The sequence below is a fragment of the Eurypyga helias genome, unplaced genomic scaffold, assembly GCF_000690775.1.
Source record: "Eurypyga helias isolate BGI_N326 unplaced genomic scaffold, ASM69077v1 scaffold11632, whole genome shotgun sequence".
Taxonomy (NCBI): domain Eukaryota; kingdom Metazoa; phylum Chordata; class Aves; order Eurypygiformes; family Eurypygidae; genus Eurypyga; species Eurypyga helias.
The window spans coordinates 41,376-65,063 of NW_010235316.1; the positions used below are offsets into that span (position 1 = coordinate 41,376).

Sequence of the window (23,688 nt, forward strand, 5' to 3'; positions counted from 1 at the left end):
CCTCTTATAGTTTTCTTATTGATCAGATTTGCTTTTTCTTACGTAAAAGCTCTTTTGAAACAAATACTCTTAACATTTTCAGCCTGACAGTAAGTGTCCTCTCTTTCCTACTTTCCTCAAACTTCCTAAGTATCCATTATTTCAGATTACGTTATTTTCCATCTACATATTTTTTACTTCTTGGTCAAATTTAAGCAATAGCACTGTCTGAAAAGCTCATATTCAACTCTACAGATTGCACACTCTTGCATGAATGTACTCAGGCTCTGACTTGGCTGTTTTTTGAATAAAATAAAGGAACAAGAACTTTGTATAACAAAAAAAACCCTAAAAATTAGCATTTAGCAATTGTTCACTTAGCAAATTCAGCACTCTTATTTCAAAAGAAAATTAAAGCAAGGGTTTTACACAGAAAGAGTAGCTTATTAAATTGTTTAGTAGTTTCTGAAGCCAGTGGCAAAATATTTAGCAAGCCTAATAATTAAAAAAAAAGGTAATTCAGTAAAATATTCATAAGCCAGATTTAAACTAGCTTATTATTTAATTTAAAAGTATATTATTCCACCCTTTTTTTGTGAAATATTTACCACAAAGTGTATGTTTTTGTACAACTCTGCCATCAGAATCATTTCAAAGCAGGTAGAGCACATGCATTTTTTTAAATCAATTTTTAAATATAAAATTGGCTGTGATGTATACTCAAAATTAACAGAGCAGATAATGCATTTAACTCCAAAAACCTCCAAAAGAACTTGCATGCAATCACTTAATAAATTGAATTGGATCTCCTGTTTAACAGAGTACACGCAGCATGTAATGTTATTCTACAGTAAGCCATAAAAATCTCTATATAAAAACTATAAAAACATACTAAATTGTATCTATAATAGCACAGTAGCAACTCATCTCAAGCATATTTACAACAGAAAAAGACAACTTACGGGTACGATTCTGAAAGCTGCTGAGCTATTTTATAAGCTGTGGGGTCCCTGTCCAGTGCACATACAGTAACGTCGCTGGCTTTCTCTAGCAGAGCTGTAGTATGACCTCCGGCTCCAAACGTCATATCAAGGAAACACTGTTGAGTAAGAAAGACAACACCCTTACCCTAGAAAAGTGGCAAACCAATTGATGATTTAAAGCTTCTTTTGTTAATCTCTCTCATATGCTGGAGGAAAACATACCATTCAATATAGAGTCACAATGCCTTTTCGGAAATATTTTCATATTTTGTGCAGAATTGCAATCAAGCCAGAAAAATCTTTTTAAGGTTTGCAACCTTCCCCTCCCCTGCCCCCCAAGTCCTTCCAAACCAAAAAGGAAAATCATTTGGTATAACCAACTGCAGCTTTACACTCTTCCCATTTCCTTCCATTCTGAGTTGAGAGAAAAGTCACTTGTTTGACTGCTTTGTTTGGACTCGTTTAACTTGAGGCATACAAAGATATATAGAGCAGGGGACTAGAGGAAGTAATCAGCACCATCTGCTTCTTAAGAGTGTGTCTAAATGGAAGGTTGATGGATTTGTGTACCAATTTTAAAAAATGAGACTATCATAGTTTTATACCGCAGATCAAAGTGTGATGGCAGCACAGGCACATATATCTCCTGACTGGGACTAACTTAACAAGCACAGAAAATGTTTTGAAGATACAGTACCATGGATTTCAGTTTACTGTGCACAGACAAAGCCATGTATTTAGGTTACTAAGATAGGCTAAAGCCCAACCCTGCGGTACCTTCTCTATCATCACTCCATGTTAGCTGGATGCAGAATAGCATAGGAATAGCCGCCTTAACACCAATCCAATTTCAATTGCTGGGGCTCAAGTTACACTTTTTGATAAGCAACGTTTATTTCCTTGCTTCTGAGGAATACTTACTGCCCATGAACATAGATCATGTCCATTTTTTTGGATACACAAACTAAGACTGGAAGATTTTTAGTAACACTAGGAAGGCACAACCAGTCTCCGGGCTAAAATTGAGGACATACTCAAGGAACTTTGAATGCACCCTAAAACATGCATAGGTATAGACGCTGCACAAGTTGAGTAAAATTGGGCATTGAAATTCCTGTAGCAAGGCTCTCAGAACTCAAAGTTCCTGGAAATAAATAAGACTGAAAATAACGAAGTTGCTGAAAATAAAGGAGACTTCAGCAGGCTGGTTAACTCCCAGCCACACGACAGAAGAGAACATCTGGAGCAAATGATTTGCCTGCGAAGGGAGATCAAGCATCTGGTGTGCAGCAGGTTCCAGCATGAGAAAGGAAGGAAGAAGCAAGGCAGCGGAGGTAAGACTCTGGGAAGGTGAATGCTGCTCTCCCAATGGCTCTGCAGCTGCTGTAGGCTCATTCTAGAGAGGTTTCCATAGCCAGAGCCCACGTGAACAACAGGCAGACCAGGGAGCTTTGCTCCCGAGACTTTCCTAAGAAACAGTGACTCGGGACACAGCCAACCACCTTGAACTAAGGCAGGCTGGGCTAGATGATTCCACTAACAGGAGGAACACAAGGAAATCCGCTAGAACTTAATGCTGGTTTAAGTCTTTACGTGTAAAACAGCAATGTTGTTTCTAGAAGCTGCCCCAAGTATTTTCCTCCTTTGGCCTGACAACACTGGCACTTAACCGCTCAAACGTCAAGAACTATCCTGTTGACAGAAATACCTGTCTCTTCACTTTGCAATGCAGAGGTTGTATGACTGCAGTTCCACTTAGGAAGTATTTCCTTTCCAAATTACTAAGAAAGTATCCATAATTCTACACTCCAGGGAAAACATACTCGTATTCAGAAAGAGAAAGATCTTTATTGGCTTATGACAGTGTATTTAAACCAAAGTAGAAATGCACCTGAACAGCATCTTCTCTAGTTTCTGCATCTCTGAATTCCCATAATTCTTTCCTAATGGTTGATTTAACTGACCTCTGTTGATTCGGTGGAAAATCAGATTCCCTGCAAGCTAAACCAGCAGAGCAGATTCTCTATATCCATCAATCTTAATACCTGGGTTGGGTTGTTTTTTTGTTTTTTGTTTGCACCTGGGTTGGGTTGGTTTTTTGGTTTTTGTTTGTTTTTTCACTTCTCAAATGATTTTTTTCATATGGAACAGTTTTTGAAGACCATTTATCAAGTGCAATCCTATTAAATAGAAATTAATGTGAAATAAACTTATTTACAAAAATTATACAACCCAGGTAAGAAGTAAGCACCTTTAAAGGGAAACTGTAATGTATCTCTTGAAAGAATTGAGATTCAACCACAAAATCCCCTCGGATAAAAAGAGAAATTCAAAGGCAATGAAGAAAAACCCAAACACTTTTCCAGAAACAGTTTTTAAGAAACATAAATAAAGGCTTTTAATGGAAATCCCACAATAATAATAATGAATATTTATGAAACTAATAATACAACTCTACTGTGGCTAAAACTAAGTGAAATTATGATCCTTTATGATCTTTAGACTGTTATGATTTAATTTTTTTGTGTTCTACCATCATGCTTCCCACGCCTATGATCTAAAAGCAGAACTTTCCTACAATATTTTACAAAGTTCACAGTGGAAAAAAAAACGGTTGTCTCATATTCCAATATTAAATTGCACTGTTCATATGAGGAAATAAAAAACTGACACATACTGTTTTGGTTTTGTAAGCAGTATGCATAAGACAAAGTTATGTTACAGATGAAATAAATATCCATACCATATAAATGCTTCCACCATCTAAGTATTCTGATTTATCTGCTGCCATAACAAAACCAAAAGTATATTCACTGAAACCAATTTGATAAACACAAAATTGAAACAGAAAACTGTAGGTATTATTTAAAACACAACTAGCCATGAAAATTGACCTAGGTTTTGAAAATACTTGCATACATTAAAAACTCTAAGCTACTGAAAACATTTATTTTCTCTGTAAGCTCCCATATTATCACTGTTGATCAGTCAGAGAACCTCTCATGGAAGAGGGTCCCTTCACTATAGAGCTTTTCTGCACTCTACTGTTATTTGTACTACCCTTGTAAAAAACCAGTACTGGCTATTGAATGGGATATTAAACCTATTAGCAAAATTTGTATTACTTCTCTAATGAAAATTAATATAAAAGTGTAATTGTTAACTCTGGATTTACCTTAGAAAATTGCAAAAATTTAAATGAACTCTAGAAAATACAAAAATCCTCTTAAATTATTCTTACAGGTTGTAAGAGATTCTGATATTCTTTGATTTCCATGCAGGTTATTTCCATTTAATCCTTACCAGAAGTAATGTACAAAAGCAATAAAGAGATCTTTGACACTGATCTTCTATTCTAGATAAAAAACTTGAGAAAAATGTGAAGGAACAACAGAAAATTAAAACCACCTTTTTATTTCTTCCACAGGACTAACCCACTCATAAATGCACTCAACTTGGTCACGACAGTCTCAAGTGTCATTTTTATTCTGCAGCAGCTCAAAACAATCAAAACCAATCTAAATTACATAATAAATCATCTTGGAAAAAATAGGTTTAGTCAACATGAGTAACATCATCTGGGTTGCATTTAGTTGTTTTGTTATGCCTAAAACAAGAACAAAAAAATGCTCTTATTTGATATCACAGCTAGAAATCTAGCTCCAAAATTTTTGAAAACTTCAACATTGTCTTCCCTGAAACAGACCTCCAATATTGGCAGAAAGAGTCAAGGAAGGCACTGGAAGCACTAGAAGTAAGCAGCTACTTACTTTAAAAAAAAAAAAAGTTTGGAACAATAGTTTTATTCCACTTAAACCCACTAGCAATGTGAAGTTCCAGAAGACATTTCTTCACCAATGGCTTTGGCAGTTTCCTTATTTCTTGTACATCTGCTCTTTTTCTAAATACCTAATTCTTCTTTGGTGATCTATAGAAAGTATTACACAGATTTAACTTCTCCCTTTCTCTCACCAACCCTTCCATACTATGGAGAAGATCCTTGATTTATCAAGTTTGAATATCAGAAAGTGAAAAGATGAGGTAATGACCTTTTTTGCCAAGTATATATCCAGACTGCTTCTCTTCCCCAAAATGAAATTTTGAGGATCTTGTGGCTCATTCAAGAATATTTATATTTGTTATTTTGCTTAACAGTCTCACCTTTCCTCACACACATCTGCCTCTGTTTTCACTAATTTAAATTTTGATAAACTAGCAGTGCAAAGGAGAGAAGAGAAAGAATAAGGATCATTGTACCATGATATAGTGACAGCACTCAAAAGCTTTAGTTAAGAATTCATGCAAGCGTTCATGGAGAATAAAACACATGGCTCACCATATTATATTGCCTTTTCTGAAATAAAACCAACACAAACCAAGCGAACATTTAGGCAAGAGTAGACAACACTAACATGATCTTTAAACTGGGAGCACTATGTAAGAGGAACAGCTCTGATTCAAGCAGAAGTGACTGCAGGACTGAATACAGAGTGCTGGATAAAATTCTGCATCACCAGCATTCATGTAATAGGCATTTTTGGAATCCTAGCAAACCTAATTAAAGCTACATTAATTACACTTTGGCATTACCGTGTTTACCTCAAAGACCTTCCATGGATAACCTTTGAACTGCACAGATATATATGCCTAAACTAGCTAGCAAGAACTCATAGAGATGCTTCATATTCTGGCTGTTCCACTCAAAAGCAACATTTTGCATCTAGGACATAAGAAAAATATGACCTTAAATTATAAAATAAAATAATTTTATTAACACAACTATTTTGGAGCATTGATTAGATCTGAAATTGATCAATATACTATATCACTTCATAAGACGCTTTTAATATATTCCATTCATCTGTTATGCCTGAAATAAAAGAAAGATGCTTCATTTTTTTGTTCCTCTTTCTCTCTTGCCTAGTAGTTTTTAATCAAATAAAATTAAATGACATTTTATCCTCCTGGTTCTATAAATACCAGAAAAGATTATTACATGAATTTCGCCCGCAGTGACTCACCGTTCCATTGTTAAGTTATGATAGCCCCATCAGAGTTCCCCTTGGGAATTTTATAATCAGTTTGTGACTGTACGTTTTAGAAACCATTTGGCTTTTTCATGACATACAGATAGCAACAAACAAAAACTTTATAGTCTTCATTTTACAACAAGCTCTGAGATAGTTACAGAGATACAAAGAGTTTATCTTCTTCATTTTTGTATACAAGACTTCCCACTGACAAGCTATCTCCTAATAAATACCTTTTAAGCACTCCTTTTTTCTATGACTGAAGTAATCTATAATTCCGCTTATGATTATGTTCCACATCTAATAAAGTTTAGTCCACAACACCTGACAGCCTTTGCAATTATTTTTCCTTTACTGTGCCACAAAATGAGATTGCAGAACTCATACAAATTGAAACTCAAACTTGACATACATAAATTGAAACTACATGTGACTTACTTCAAAAATATGTAAAATACAAGTTTTCTCACTAGTTCCAGTAACTTCTAGTCTCTGTTTTATTTCTTTCATAAAAGGAATAACTTTGTCATGTTCTGAAAATCCATTTTCTCCTTTAGATACACAACTTTATTTCCTGCCACTAAGCTTCATTCTTTCAAGAACTTCATGTGGATCAGCTGACCTTTCACAAAACATTTTATTTTCCTCTTGCAATACTGAAATAGTCTCAAAAAGGACTTTGATAAATTATACTGAATATCTAAGACCTCCTGAGATGGAATATAGTCCATGAAGTACTACGCCAGTCTTCTATCCCAGCTATCAGTTCTTCATGAGCAGTCTCTCTCTTTTCCATTGTTGACCACATGACAGACTTCTGCTGTTTACCTTCTGGTCCAGACGTGGGTCTCACCTTGTTCACACTTACACAATACCAAAAAGATAATGTCGTGACTAACTAGTAAAGATAAGGCATTCTCCACTGCCTTTTCCAACAGACAGCAGGACTGTTTTTATAAAAAATTGAGAGCCTTTTGTTCCCCCAAAGCGACCTTACACTGCGTAATTTCTCTTTGACCTCCAGCCCTGTTTATCCCCCTTTTTCCCTATTAAAAAAAAAAAGAATCTATCCTCTATTGACAGTGACCATCCTCTCTCTGCCTTCAACAAGTGTTTGCACCTGAATCATCTTAATGCCAAGTTCACTGATAAAAAAAATTAATGGCAAATCAATTTTCCTGGGAAAATGCAATTCCTTTCTGCAGCCCTCTGTTTTGCAATTCCTCTAAAGACTCACATACACTCACAGAAGGGACAACAATTATTCCCCTCTGATATCACAGTGTTGGCATTTTTCCCTTCTTGTCTGAAGAAATTTTCCTTTAAGTGGCAGTCATTCAAGTATAGCGGGATAATGTACTGTGCAGAACCCTTCAGAGTACATTTGTCAAAGTATCCTCCTCACAAATTAAACGCTCATAAGGCCCATCAAACACAGCATGAGTGAATCACTCGGAAGATAATGAAGACAGCTATCATGTCAGTCAACAGAACGGTAGGCCAGGAAATACAGGCTAACGTTACACAGACGACGATGCAGGACCTCTAGAAAATACAGAGCTCTGCCATTTGCAAGATACGTATTACAGTTGGTTTAGATGTAGTTCTAAGAGGAAAATGTTACTCACTATTAAGAGGAAAATGTTACTCACTATTAATCCAAAAGAAGGGACAAGAACCCTACTTAATTAGTCACCTCTTGTAGCTAAAAGGAAGGATGTTTTTCCCAGTGTGCACATAAAGCAAGACAAGAGAACTTTTGGTTTCAAAACAGAAAACAGCATTGATGCAAAGTTTAAAGTATGAGCAGAAGAAAAATTAACTTGGAAAAAACACATTTTACCAGTACCATATCAATTTTATATATGAATACAATACTTCAAGAGTGATGCCTTCCTGCTGGAGAACTTTCCACTCATAACTAGGCCTCACAGAAAATAAACTAGAATTGCTGAACTTTTCTGAGGGAGGTAGACAAAGGAAATATATCCACAATCCCTCCTGCCACAGCTGAGAACACAGCCCCAGTCCCAACAGTCCCTCACACTCCACGTTCCATCTTCCAGAAGGAAAATCAGGAATTACAAAGAAGAATGATTACAAAATTATCTTTTTCAGTGCTTGCATAATCGATTACAAGATTATTATCTTTTTCAGTGCTTGCATAATTATTTTTTTAAGTAAATGGCACTCTTTGCACTTTTTACATGTTTTGAAACAAAAAAAAAATACTAGAATACTGAAACAAACTTTGCAAAGAAAAAGGGGAAAACAACTACCTAGCATCCAAGCTATGCTCCTTAGCTTTTTAGCTCATTAGAAGAAAAGAAAATGCCTGGTACCTACTGCTTGAAGAAAGAAAAATAAAATGGAAAAAGACTCCTTCATGGAGACATCAAATGTCAAAATAACAATTTTTTTTTTTTAACATATTGTTTAAACTGGAGTCTAAGAAAAGTAAGTTCACAAGAAGAAAAGGTTATGTGATGAGCTCAATGATGTATTTGTATGATACTAAAGTCACCATCCACTAGTGTATTCCAATCCAACCACGACTAATTGGCAGTGCGTCTCTCTGCTTTCAGTGATCTTTCTTAGTGGGATGACAAGCCAACATTTGTCACAATAATACAGTTTCCATATTTGAAGTGAGTGCTGGTGTTTACTTGTAAATGCAAAGAAGGTCAAACTACTAGTATGCTTGTATTTTGAACAGAGATGCTTGTTAAGACTAACAATAAATATTTAATTTATTATTGCACTGCCAGGCACTGTTGGTAGGTATCTAAGTATTTTAATTTGTATTTATTCGATCATTTTGCAGGAAAAAAAAAAAATCCCAGGAACAGAGAAGTAATATCATAAACAAAATAACACACTGCAAGATGGTTTTTGCCTCTTTTGCCTGGCATTTCTATGATGAGTCATGTTCTCTAAAGTTATTGTCTGAATTTCCTTGTTATTCACAACAGAAATTGTTCATTGTCACAACACAACTTGTTTTCCACTCTGCTTTATTTTTCAAATACTAAGTCTAAGTGCATTAAAGTATAAATATACCTGACCCCTTGTTCAAACATCTTGACTTTGCCACAGCTTACCATTTTAATACACTCGAATATGTCATATACACGTAAGAAGAATAACAAACTGAATTGAAGTGGGGAGAGATGACAAGGAATTCTATAGGAATCTTTCTCTAGCGGTTATTTTTTTTCATGGAATAGTTGATCTACTGTAGGCTTTTATTACCACATTTTTCACAACTGATCACTGCAAAGGTATGAATTAATATAGACATTTTAACAATAATTGCTGGAGTAAATGTTTCTTGAATAAAGCATACGGACTATTGTTTGGGCACTTATTTTAAGGTCCACAGTGGCAAAAGGCAGTCTCTCTTCTCAGTTCCTTTGTCTTTTCTTTCCTCAAATTTGAAAATTAATACTCAGTGCTGGCCTTTGTTAATACATGCCTCACTGAACCTACAGTTTTAATAAACAGAGACAGAAAATTGTTCAGAAGTAAAAATATAAAAAGTGATGATAAGAGGAAGGAAAAATATATCCAAACTTGAATATATTTTCTTCCAAACTTCTAAAAGTAGGAATGCTGTTAAACCACATCACAAAACAGAACTTACTCATACTACAGAAGACGATGGTGATACACCAGAGACGTCAAATTCTATTCCAGATAACAGGCTGGACTGAGAATGGCCAAGATCCTAAATGGGCTTCTGTTAGGAGACAGTGGCAAACACTGCTTTACAAGGCAATCTTCCCAAAACCACAGCTCACATCATATGCACCCTCTACACAGAATTATCACAAATGTTAAGATTGATATGCATGGAGAATGCACGGGAACTTCTGGGTGTGAATCTATCAGTTTTCACCCCCACAGACTACCAGTAAGAATACAGCTAATGCACGTATAAATACACATATATACACAAACTTCTAATAGAGCAGGAAGAAATACCATTTAAAAAATTACAATGTTTAACAAAACTTAAGCTTATTAATCTTAAACTGTTCTGATTTGCAGTCTCCTTCTTCCCAGCTAGTAGCAGTAATTGATGAGAACAAATAAATAAGGCTCATCCTATTCCAACTCAGTTTCTGAATTTCAACAGAAGACCAATTACAACTTCAGTGTATGAGCAAGTATTTTTCATCCCAATACACATCTAGTCATTATGATCGAAAATGGGAGAAGCTGTGTTGCTTTCAAATCTATAATACTTAATAGAATTAAGTTGTAAAAATTTCATTCAGGCCTTTAACAGCTATTCTGACATTCTTTGGGATCCACTAAAACAGTATCAGTGCTTGTACACTGTTGAGGTTTTTCTTCGATTCCACTTCATTTTTACTTCATCAAAATGCTTTACGACGAGATTACCACACACCTTAGAAAACCAGGAATTTATGGGCATATTCAAGTGCCTTAATTTTAAGATAACTAAGTGGGTCGAGAAAAAAAAAGGTCTTCAGAAAATACAAAAAACCCTATCCTAATTAAAATAAACTTCCCATGTTGCAACATGCAGCAGTATACTACACAATTTTAGGAATAGCAAAATAGCATTATTTTCTGTTTTAATACTCTAATGTACAGGAGATATATATATATAAAGGTCAGAGGGCCTTTACAGACTACCTGGTTTTGAAACAGATACATGCATACCAATAAACAGTAAAAAAGGCAATCAAATAATTTTATATAATATATAATAATGATGAAACCATCTTTCTAAGTCAATAACAACAAATTACATTAATCAGTTTTGTCCAAATTAACTTACAACTATCTTCAAAACCTGAAGTTAACACTTTTGTTTCACAAACATTAAACTGTGTACATAAATGCATTTTACAATGTACAATGAAAATTAATTCAGGTAGCAGAAGCTGGACAATCATGTCTCATGGAGCTCTAAAAGTTAGTTTGCCCCAGTGCCTTAACATGGAAAGGAATTATTTCCATATAAACCCATTAAGTTATTTCTGAGACCAACATGATTTAAAGTATTCTCATGGTACCAAAACCACATACTTGTTACAGAATGTGATTTTTAATCAACAGGAAAGATAATTATTCTAAGATGACATTACGCTTTAATTCAGATGGTTTCATAAGAAACTAAATAAATGGAAAAAAAACCCTGTTCTGTGCAGCAAAGCATTTTAGGAGAAAGCAAAAGTGTTGGATGTTTTTTCACACCAGTATCTGATCCAAATCTCATCTGCTCCTGAAATTCTTCACCAACAGAAGGACATAAACATTCCTCTGCATTGCCCCCAAAGCATGCACAACCCAAGCCTACTATCAAGATTTCCATAAATTGTTGATTTTTAATCAAATTATGGCATCACAGATTATCCCATAAAGCTCTCAAAGTTGATCACATAGAATATTGGTTTGATACGCTGAATATAGTAACTGAAAAGGCAAGCTAACCATACTTTTCTATTCTTCTGTATTTTTTTAAATTACAAAAATCCCCCACATTTCTCCTAAACATTTATCACATATTGAACATTTGCACTTCTCACAGCACTTGCCTTTAATCCACTATATATATTTTGTAAATATTTTTTATGCTAAAACAGACAAGCATTGAGTCTTCTTGCCCATGGGAACTGTGACCGTTCTCAAAGAAGCCTGAAGATTAGTTGTTGCAAAGTACAGCAAAACTTATAGCACAAGTCTCAAAGATGTTTTTTGAGGTTCCTGCAGAAAATCTTTGTTCTGCAGCTCATCACTTTTGAAGCCACATGTCAACATCTGTTGGAAGTAGTTTTGACACATCATGTTCATGACCAAATTCAATGGAAAGGAAAAATTAAATTTAGGACTGTCTTTCCTTAACACACATTCTGAACAACACCGTCCAGAAAGTGGTAATAACCAGCAAGAAGACACAGTTTAATTTTGCAGTAATTTAAGAGGCACTATTAGGGTATAACTTTGTCAGAGACAAGAAGGAAGTAATTTCAAATCCATTTACACAGAGTTTCTTTCAGGTATTATTTTGCATTTTAAGTTACTTTTACGATTATATCTGAACAAATTATGATGGTCATTGTGTGCAGCAAATAGAAGAATTTAGTTCAAAAGGAACAAAAAAGTCACTATGAACATATTTATGTAAGAACAAATATGAAAAGTGTTTCTTTAAAGAATTACTTAACATTTAAAAACAAAACCCCAAACCTATTAATTGCAGAGCCACTGCAAAGTCACACATGGGTAAAGTCACTTACACCAGCTCAGTTACACAGAGCAATGCAAAATGTCGGTGTTGACTTTGGAACATCTTATTACTGTAACAAACAATCTATTTAAGAGAGACTAATGGAAGTAGGATCACTTTTCGTCTGAAAGACGTATGGAGTCTTTTTCCTGTCAACTGAAGTTCATGGCTGGACTCAATTTACAACTGTGATCGCACTAACATGTTAAAAAACCTACAGCCTGTAAAAATATATAATAGATAATAATTACATAACTGTAACATTTTAAATAATAATTATAGATAACATAACTTCTACTAATTGTACCATTATATGAAAATAACTTCTAGTAAATATATGCTCAATTTGGTTTTGAGCATACCACAGTAATAAATTAAAAAAACAAACAAACAAAAAACCCCCACACCTTCACCAAAAACCCCCCCAAAAAAACCATGGCATCCTCCAGAAGTAAAAAATCTCCTTGAAAACCAATGTATTTTTAGTGTTCATCTTTGGCTGAAGCATAAATTCAAGATTATAAATTATACACATAGTGATTTAACTACATTACAAACAAACGCTGTTGTTAAGAGTAACTTACCTTCAACACCCAAAAAACCTACTCATCTGAACTCTTTAAATAGTTATCTCTTGGTAGTAGTATTTCATATAATATTCCCTACTTATTAAGTAATGGATATTTCACCAAAAAATTACATCTTCAAATACATTTCAAATATACTGCTTCTCTGTAAGAGGAAGTCAAAAGGCAGTGATCTGAGGATAATCTCCCATTTTTTTTTTTAACATCACTTATGCAGTAAGTCTATTAACATAACCAGTGTTACGCACTAGTCCTTAATGTCATTCTTTGTAACCTGTATTTAAACTTATTGAAAATAGGTTTCTGAAACTCAGCACCCAAAAGTGAAAGTTTTAACTTATAAATGCAGAAACCCAAAGTAACATGGCATTTGTGATCTAACGAAAGGTTAGTCCCCAAACATCACGAAGCACCGTTTTCTACAAAATGTATCACTGAAGTTCCATTAGAAAGTTTTAAGAAGAAAAAAACAAACAAACAAACAAAACCCCAAATCCTAACCAAAATGTTCCACATCCTCCCTGCTCAAGCAAATGTGTATGACTACAGCGTTGGGTAGGTATCTAACACTGCAAAGATGTACATGCTGAACAATGCTACCATATAAATGAAGTCTTTGTCATAGCACACATTCAGAAAAGATTACAATGCTTGTCCTACCACCTTGATCCTTTCATTTCCAATTATTTCAATTGGGCAAATTTGAAATTCTTTGAGAACTTTTAACACCCACACTCTCCATAGAATTGGGAAGAAGGAAATCAGTATAATAGAATTAATTCTGTTATTTAGAATCCTGAAGCTCAGCTGACGTGTGACAGAAACATACTACATACTCTATAGCTATTTTTCCTCATTTTTTAAAAAATAAAAAAATATTTTAAAGCAGAATCAGGTTATTCATATTTCTTACTCAACAGACTTTAAATACACATCCTTGTCCTCCAGCTCCCCTGTGTATATCTCTTGTCTCAAACATAGCAGTGCTAAAGAACTGTGGGCTTGAGTCATATTCAGTAAAACATGACAGATTACCAGCTTTCCTACTGATATTAGTGAACCCAGGCTACTTTATTCCAGCTCTAGGATCGGCATTTCTTTGAAAAGGTCACACCTGCTGACTATTTGCTTCCTGCTCAGGATATGAACAGTTCAGTGCTACACTGGAGCGGCATACAGAGCCCAGGGTTGCCAAAGGTAGCCTGTAATTTAGATGCTTTTCTACTAGCAGATGGTTGGGTTGATAGTTAGAATGGATCTTCAGAAGCAGAGTCTGAGCAACTGTGCAACAGATTTACACCCTTATCACATCAGTTCATGTTAACCTGTCAGGTAGCATCTGCTTCTCTAACAGACACATATCAGGCACCACACTGATAATGTCTCTAGATACTGCAAGAAGGTAGACTTAATGTTATCAAAAGGGATGTTCTAATTAGAAGCACAGATCACCGCAGAGGATGTGCTGTCGAGGGCCTGTCTTTAGCAACATAACACTGTGCTGAAGACTACCATACCCTAAGAGCCAAATTAATTCTGCTGTCTCCAGACTGTGTTCGATGCCCAGTACCTCACACTGGATGCTAATTAAGCCTGCTAGCATTGTGACTTATTAAAAGGTGTGGCATACCATGAGATTATGCAATTTCTGCATGTCATATTTTCTATTGTATTGATCAACCAGCTCTTGGCTCCAATCATTTAAAGATTGACCAGTATCCAAAAAATCACATAAATAGATACATGAATAAAGAGCTAAGTTAAAACATCACCAGAAATCACATTCCAGGGTTAGATCATCAGCCTTGTTTAGAATGTTTTTTAGAAAGAGAGGCAACTGTGCTGGCTAAAATTCCCACCTTCTATCACAGCAATATTTGCAGTATAGCAACAACAGTATTAGTAAAGTTTATCCTTACAATTCATGAATGCAGTTAATACTAAACAGCAGTAAATTTTTGTACGCCTAAGTCTGATGACTGACAACCTAAAGCAAATAAAAATATTATGTGCAAATCACTTGGACCCCACACATCTCAGCATCCTTTCTGAAAATTTTAGATTACTTTCAGCAGAAATAATCTCTGTCTGAAGAGGGAAAAGTTCAAGTGTGAAGTGGCAAGGGAAGAAGAGACTGCTACTGAGAATGCAGGTTACATAGTCATCTTTTTATGAAATTAATACAGTATTTTGGACAATAGTATGTATGAAAGATTAAAAAACGTTCTCAAATAATTGATATTAGTTTTTATTTTACACTAAAATATCTCAAAATTATTTACAATGACAGATATATTTTTTAAAATCCTTTTGTAATTTTATAGTATGTTTTACAGCAATCGCCTTCCATATTGTCAAAAAATTCCCTATGGAGTTACTTATAAAGCAAGTGACTGTCGTACTGTAGTAAACATAGCCACTCTAAAACCAGCAATAAACACATAGTACAATTTTCAGTAATTAGAAATGCAGTGCTACTAAACTTCATAGAGCAGAGAAGATTTAATGATATCCAATACACTGTAACTGGAGATGCTCATATTCTCATCTAGCATGCAGGTACAATACACTAATACATAATTAAAGAACAGGCAGTTACTGATTTATATTTATGTGAGATCAGCTTTACAAAAAGGAACATACTTCAGACTCACAGGCAATTAAAACCAGATTAATTTCCTACCACAAATATGAGTTCAAACTCCTAGTGAGAACAGTATGACTTACCATTTACTTTAATACTGTTACATTAATACTGCAATCAAAACATAATACAGACCCTCAGAAAAATCCTGTCATTCACCACTGGCAAAAATAATGAGACTAAATTACTGTAGAATTATTCAGCTTTCACGGAATTCATTGATTACAGAGGGCACCTACTCTGCTCTTCAGAGCATATAATTGAACACCAGGAACTTCCAACCTCTTGTGGCAACTCTTCAGTTGCAGTATAAGAAGTCTTAATCAGCAACATGTAATTATAGTAATAAAACATGTTTACAGTGTCTGCAGCATTGACATAACTCACCAAAAAAGGTATATCCACAATATTCAGAATACAGATTGTGGATACAAGTGTCCCTTTCTTCCTTTAACGTAAAAAAGATTTTCAATTGTATTACTTGCTTGTGTTTAATATAATATGCAATGCTGGAAATCACAGAATACAGTGGCATGACTTTAAAGGTAAGCAAATTTTTTGGGGTGGGGTACTATTTTTAAGAAAAAGATGTGCAGCTGTTAATTATAAAAAGAATAAACAAGTACATAAAGAACATAATAAACTATATTTTCCATTGAAGTTGTTAAACTAATTGCTTGCATTTCAACATGACAGTAGAGATGCTATCATAAGCCAAAAACTGGCAAGAGGCAGCATACCAAACTCTTTCTGACAACACTCTCTGTTTACAAAGTACTACCTGTGGCAGCTTGTTACAAAACGAGGAGCTGATTTGGCTTTCCTCAGCTAGTTCCTATTGGCTGAAACAAGAAGCATAGAGCGACTACATCTAACTTAACTACACAGAATAGATATACACAGTAGATGAATCAACCAGTTCTATCACAGGATTAGTTTAAAACACAACAAGCAGGAGTGATGCTACTTAACATGCTGCTGTCTGTCTAAAAAAAACTGTTTTAAAAAGCCCTACAAATACACAGGGAATATGACAGCTTTTAGCACAAGAACAGTGTAAACACAAAAAACTTTCTGGCTCTCCTCTGTTTATTATTTATTGCCTGCAAATTGTTTTTATAATGATGCTTGGAGGACATGATCACACTTTAGAGACCAAAGGAATTACCATTAGGAAAATTTGCTAATTAATTTGCTTTATGAACTGTAGACACATACAATATAGTTCTTTTCAAATGAACTTAGATATTATCTGACTTAAGACAAGATCAAACAAATGAGTGTGACAGCATAGGGAAGACCATACAGACAATAAAAACAATTCAATGTAATTACACAGATAGTAGCCACCTCCCTCGGAGCAAAGCAATTAAACAGGTTTATCTTCAGACGTAGCTCCATTTACCTCCACAAAACTATCCTGTGTTTAATGTTACGAACATGCCAAGAGTGCTTAGCTGTCTTGGAACCGATGTGCACAACTAGATGGGTCAGCTAGTTTCATAGTTCTTAGCTTTATCCTGTATTGCTATCCAAAAGTCAGTTGCACAAGAAGAAAAATTAAAAAGCAATTATAATTTTTGGATCTAGCTCTCAACACATTCAGTACTGCTAAGGTCCTCCAGTCACAAAGATACAATTACCCTTTCTTAATGTCTGCTGCTACATCCCCAAGCTCACACTGCCCTGCCCTGTATGCAACCAACCTGTTCTTCGCTTTGCTGCCACTGTGACACTCCAGGCACAAGCTGGGATGTGATATTATCTGAAGAGTGTTTCCCCAAACCATACCCATCTGCAGGTATTTCATCAAAACCTTCCTTTCACTCTTCTGAGAAAAATGGGCTCGACATTTTAAATTGATTACATCAGATTTATCATCAGAAAACCAGTTTACAATTAACACCTCAAGTTTGAAACTATTTAAAAGTAGTTGATCTCTTATGTTCCACTTTCCATATCCTAAAATGTAGATTCGTAAGTTTAAATAACTAAAATCATCACCAAATAACTCCTCACCCCTAAACCAGTTTCATGTGTTCAGAGGGAACAAAGGGTCAAATCCCTCTACTGCCTAAAGCAAACCGCAGTGGTACTCCCATTGCCGCATTAGCCCCAAAACAGAATATTGTGTACATTGTGTATACCTCTTAGCAACAATAAATCTTATTCCATCTATATAGCACAAAGTGAGATAATAACACTTTGGAGAAGCCTAAATAAATGCAAGGAGAGCATGCCAAAGGAAGGAATTCATTCTTTAATGGACACTCGACTTGGGGAAGAAAAATCCATTTAATCAGTTACCAATTAAAACAGAGTACAACAATGAGAGACAAAACAGATCTTAAAAAAAAAAAAAAAACCTCCCCTCACTCCCCCTTCTTCCCAGGTTACCTCCTCCCTTTGTAACTGGTTATTTTCTCCACTGTCTATCAACATCTCAATTTTCTTTACCTGATACTTGCACCGATTTTCTCAGTGTGGTCTAGTCCATGTCGGACATTCAACTGCTCAAACAGAACACAGAATTTCAAAAAAGCTTATCTTACTTGTATATTCTTTTTTCAAATTGTTCACTTAATGAAATCTTACTTAATTCCTTATGCTATTAAGCTTATTTTAGACTTGGAGGATTAGCCATTTTGAATATGCACTGTATTTAGCCACACACCATGCTAATCCAAGCACCCTACCTATACAAACAAAATAGAAATGAGAGCACGTAAGAGGCATTCCGTACCAATGTGATTTGCCTTCCACTTTCTTCTAAAGAGTGGAATCATTCAAGAATAGTGATCTACCCTAAATACCATACGTGTGTCATCACACTAACAAAAAAAGAAGTAACAACCAAAACCCACCACACTATATAGCCTTAATGCAAACCTAGCCCCATTATTTCCTTCCTATCCATGTCTATAAGTCATGCCCTAACTTGTGTGCCTTATTCAGCAGCGAGTAATAAGATGAGAGCACACCAGAATTACAGGGGAGGGCAACAACACAGGTTGGAATTAGCAACATCTCAGAAAGTGTACTGAAAGTCATAAAAAAACCCCAGCCAAGCCAAGTACTGTTGGTAAAATAAAGAGAGGGGGCAAAGAGAACAGTTGTACGACTGTAAAGGCACATTAGAACTATATTTAATAAAGGTTCATTGATTAAAAAGCATCAAACTCCTAATACCTCAGCTGTACGAACCGTTGTAACAGCAACACAAGACTGAAGTGTTTGTCGCTACAGAAGTCATGACTTAATTTATACACGAAACTGATTTTCCATAAAAATAGTGTACATGTCCACTTTTGCTGGCAGTATAACATTTGATACACTTTAAGTAGCTCATTTAAGGAAGCTGGAAAATAACCCAGTTCTGAAACACTGAGGAGTGGTATTATGTCCACAAGAATCTGAAGTATATACTTCACTGAGTCCATTTTAACAAACCCTTACATTTCTGAAACTTCAGATGACTGTGTTATTCAGCTTTTTCTGTTATAAGTAAGCATTTGGCAAAACTGACTGTGCAAGATTTTAAAATTCCACTAAAAATGCCCACTTCAAAAAAAGAAATACTTTTGTAGTCTCCAATCCCATTCTGCTTCCTAAGAATTCCGAAATATAAATTTGGCAACAGAAAATAGTTTGAAGTTTAATTTTAATATGAAGCCTGCACTATTTTCTCCAGAAAGCATTAAATAACATTTAATTTAAAAGGTAGCATAAAGACTGGAGGACAGGTTTCCTGTTGCTATGTTAAAGGGTCCTCGGGTTTAAAATGACAGAAAACAAAGTAAGAAAATCAGATCAAGTCTCACAATCAGCATTCTTTACAGGATGCAACATGGAAGGGAAGCAGCTTGTCAGTGTCACGTGTGCATCTACACTACAAAGAATTATTACTGGCAGTTCTTCTTACGAAGTCATGTCACACTAGCAAAAATCCCATATCCCGTATCAATACAAACTCTGTGGTGATCAGAAATTTCATTCCTAAGTACCTGCATGAAAAAGGCTCAGTGAGAACAGAACAGAGAGCAGATTTTACCGTACTCTATGCAATGGATTTTGTACTTCTGCTAAAATTGTAGCGTGTCACAGTGCAGGATATGGAACTACAAAGATCCTCTAGACAATCCAAGCAATTTGATACAGCTTTTGTTCAAGAAACCAGGGAAAATAACTACTTTTGAAACTTATGGAAGAACAAAATGACAAATCTCCACACTACAGAAACACAGAAAAGGTGCCCCACTCGACAAAGAGATAGCACTTACCGACCCTGTGAATCCAAGTATCCTGTGTGGGACAGAGCAGTAAAGCCCCTTAACATAAGCACAAATACATTCTCCAAGTCTTCTGGTCAAGACGTACAGGCGTTCTACATTCTTTAAACTAAGAATATAAAGAGTCGAGAAGGGACATGTCTAAACCGAACAGCAATGTGAGCCCACTGAACTCCTCAACTATCACTGTATACAGAATCCTTTCACAAAGAGGTTACCTCACAAAAAACTCATCACACCACAGAACTGGTAATAAACACCAAAATAAACTATGATTAAAATGCAGATATTTAAAGCACTGAAAGTAATGGGTAAGTATTTATACCAAAACCGGTGAGCAGAGAAACGTGTTGGATATCACAGATAAAATTAAGAAACAAAAGACAACAAAAGACGTTTAACAAGTAAATTTGTTTGAAAAGGAACATTATTTTTAGCCTTTCTGCTCTTTCAGCATTAACATTTGCTCTAATTTAACCACAGCCATGAAAATCGAGTAGGTTTTAGAACTGAGATTTAATGGTTGATTCCAAAAGGAATCCAGAAGGACATGTTCCATGAATGCCACAGAGTTACCAGTATTGCAAAGAAGTCATGGAGACTCCTAAACTTGAAAAAAAAAAAAAAACCCAACTCTTTTTTCATGTTCATGGATGTAAACAGATGAATATGAGCCCATCATTGGAGATGATCATTAACTTCCTAGAAAACACACTACAAGAAACCAGTTTGTATTCAAAAACAAGGGTTACATCAGTGCCCAGCTGCTTTGGTCAAAGCAGAGGTAAACTGATGAAAATGTATTTAGTAGGAAATTCAATGTGCAAATGTAATCCAACTTGTCAAATCAACAGAGTTCATACAAGTTAGGGGATCACTGTTTATCTTTCAGCCTACAAGCTCCTTAACCAGGATAGGAATGTAGATGCGACCATCTCAAGAAGAAATTATTCTTGTGGCATGATAGGTACATAGACATTCAGGGCTGGCACGTCCTCACAAGTCTCTGCTGACTGGCATGGCTGGCCATGGTGTTCGAGCCTCAGGTGCTTCACAGAACAACAGTAATGCAGAATGCCTGACCAAAAAAATTGGCATTAGCCATTTATAAATTATTTAAACCTCTTAGAATATATTTGAGCAAAATTACCATATACCTGTTTTTAAACTTAGTTTGATATGGTAACTCGCAACTGTATGCTCTATATCCTAAAATGACAGTATGGATATAGATTTCTTGTGATAAGAATCACCGTTTTACACCACTTTTAATACCTGCTTAAAATAAGTGCATGGTTGATTTTGATTATTTGTCCCTTGTATTCTAATATTTTGCTTTTAATAATTATATATTTAAATACATTATTCAAACACAAAAATCCTAATGCACGCAATCTGACTTGCTGAGAAAAAATAAAGACATTCTTAAACCACTTAGGAAAATTCTTTACAAAACCATAAAAAACCCCACAGGGCTACAAGTATGCTTCCAAGTGTACTTAATGGACTGTTTGTTAAGTTATTTAACTATTATAGCCCCTGAAATTATTCTAAAATTGGTACCTTAATTGTTTCATGCCTCAGTAGGTGTTAAAATTTATCTTCTGGATTTTCTAAATGCCAGCTCCATCAGGTTCTGCACACTTACTCTTGCCCACTCAGAGTCAGGTCAACAAGAGAGAATTTTTCTGCATAACATTTGCTGAAACAAAGTCTTAATTCTCTAATTATTCTCTCTACCAGCAGCCAGGAGACTAACAAATGCTTCCAAGACTGGTGCTTCTGACGCCATTTGATTTTTTTTCCCCCTCTCTTTACTTGCCTGAAGAATGAACTAATCTGAGAGAAATTTTGCAAAACATTTGTAAAAGTAATCCATCTACCACAGCAAAGCAAAACCATTGGCTGTAACATGCAATATGTCAATGCACACAGAAGACAATGTCTAAATATTTCACTTAAATTTTCTGTTAAATTATAGAGGAAAAATAATGGATATTATCATCATTAGCTATTTGCTTGTGTTATGAAGAAAGCATTGTCCCAACAACCAGAAAAGGCATGACTTAATTAGTATTTATAAACATTCTGAATATTTCCTTTACCTAAAGCAACTCAAAATCCCACTACGAGCAGGATGTTCCAGACTTCTCTACTGAGATGCAAAAATTCCATTAACAGGTCAGAAACCTCATTTCTTCATCTTCAGTACTCAAACAGTCTGATTCTGTCCAGCAGTAACTTAACCCAAGGAAGTCTGAAGCACTAACAACCAAAAAAATGTATGTACAGATGGTGTGTGGGAAATGGGATAAGAACAGATAGGAAACTATCACCAAGTTTAACTCTATAAACCAAGATTAGATGAGCAACAATGCACTTGTCCAGGGAAGTACTAGTACTGCTGTTACTGTACAAGCCAGAATAAAACTGTTCCCAAACGGAGTATAAAATCCAGGCTACAAGTCTCCACCACAGAAATATTTTCCTAAATGTTCTGCATAGAGCAAGAGAAGTTTAGCTGAAATGGAAGATTTTTATCTGATTTCATTCTATCTAGAAATTGGATACCTTCAAGCAGAGGTTTATTCTCCTCAGTGACATCAGGCGAGTGGAAATTTTGCTTTATATCTTTATTCCTTCTTTCAAATTGAAAAAGATACTTGAAATATGCTGTATTTTTGTCAAAGAAATAATTTCATTACTCGTTTCTAGGATGATTATTATTTTGGTGGCCATATTCAACATATCTAAACATCTTCACAAACTGATGAATTAGAACAAATACCTGCAAGAAAAAGTCACAGCCATAAACCTATTTAAAAATGCGGGTCCTAATAAAACTTTAAATTATATGCACAACCAAATGAATATAGTTTGATGGAGAATAAAAGTATAACTGGAGAAGCAATAACAATGCTAGAAAAGGAGAACTGGATAAAAACCAGGTAGAGACAACAAAGGAAAAATGCATGAAGGAGGGAATTCTATATAAAGGAAGAAGGCTAACAATGAACTGCATCAGTAAGCCTTGCATACACAGGAAAAGGTTGATGTGAGGCAAATCTACAATCCAGAAAAACAAGAAAATCACATTCAAAGAACAAATTTCAGAGCTAACTGAATGATTGTTCCAGGAGAGAAGAGAACACCTCCCGTCACTGCTGCTTTATATGAAACTGGGCATAGATGAGGACAAGAAGATAGGAAATGTGGAAAAGGAGTCCCTTAGGACACATCTCTGGTCCAATACAACATCCGAAGGCTCCAGCAATTTTCTGCGGAGGACTATTAACATTGCTTTTATACAGCTGTAGCAGATGGTATGATTCACTTATCTCAAAATACAAGAGCTCAGGGAACCTGATGATATTATCAGACATCAAGTTAGAACAAATAAAAAAGTGCCTTTCATGCAAATATTGAAACTATGGATATCATGTTGTGGGCTAATATTTAACACAATTTTTTAGAAAAATCAAACTTGAAAAAAGCCTATTACAATGGTATTACATAAATACAACCCTTAAATTTTTTTCTCCTTCCTCCCATCAAAAACATCCTTAAACGACTGTCAGAGCATTAAAGGTAACGCAGGGTAGAAAAATAATCACTCTCTACTTCCCCCTTCTGTTAGGCTTCCATTAGCACCTGCTGTTGGGCACTGCCAGACTGGACACCTGGGCACGTGTACTGCTGATGTGGACCAGTACCGTATTACTGATGGTCTGTGATTTAGGAAGATCTTTAGATCTGAAGAGCTTAGGAGAAAGGAAAAACTGTGCAAGAGAAAAAAAGTACATAATCAAAACATCATCTACCTCCTCAAGCCTGTAGAAAGACATTTCTTCACCATCCCAGCTTCAGTATTTATCACATATTGAAGCAGCATAAACGATTCCTGAAAGCTCAAA

The 23,688-nt window shown here is 35.3% G+C and overlaps 1 protein-coding gene across 1 annotated transcript in view; it reads right to left on the minus strand.

Annotated features, from left to right (window-relative positions):
• Positions 1-941: 941 nt before the first annotated feature.
• Positions 942-23,688, minus strand: part of LOC104505935 (putative methyltransferase-like protein 15P1) — a gene marked incomplete at both ends in the record, with an annotated part of 38,888 nt that continues 16,141 nt past the window's right edge. Inside the window, one exon of the mRNA XM_010146704.1 lies at positions 942-1,078. Coding sequence (XP_010145006.1) covers positions 942-1,078 — 137 coding nt within the window. The remainder of the gene's footprint in view (positions 1,079-23,688) is intronic.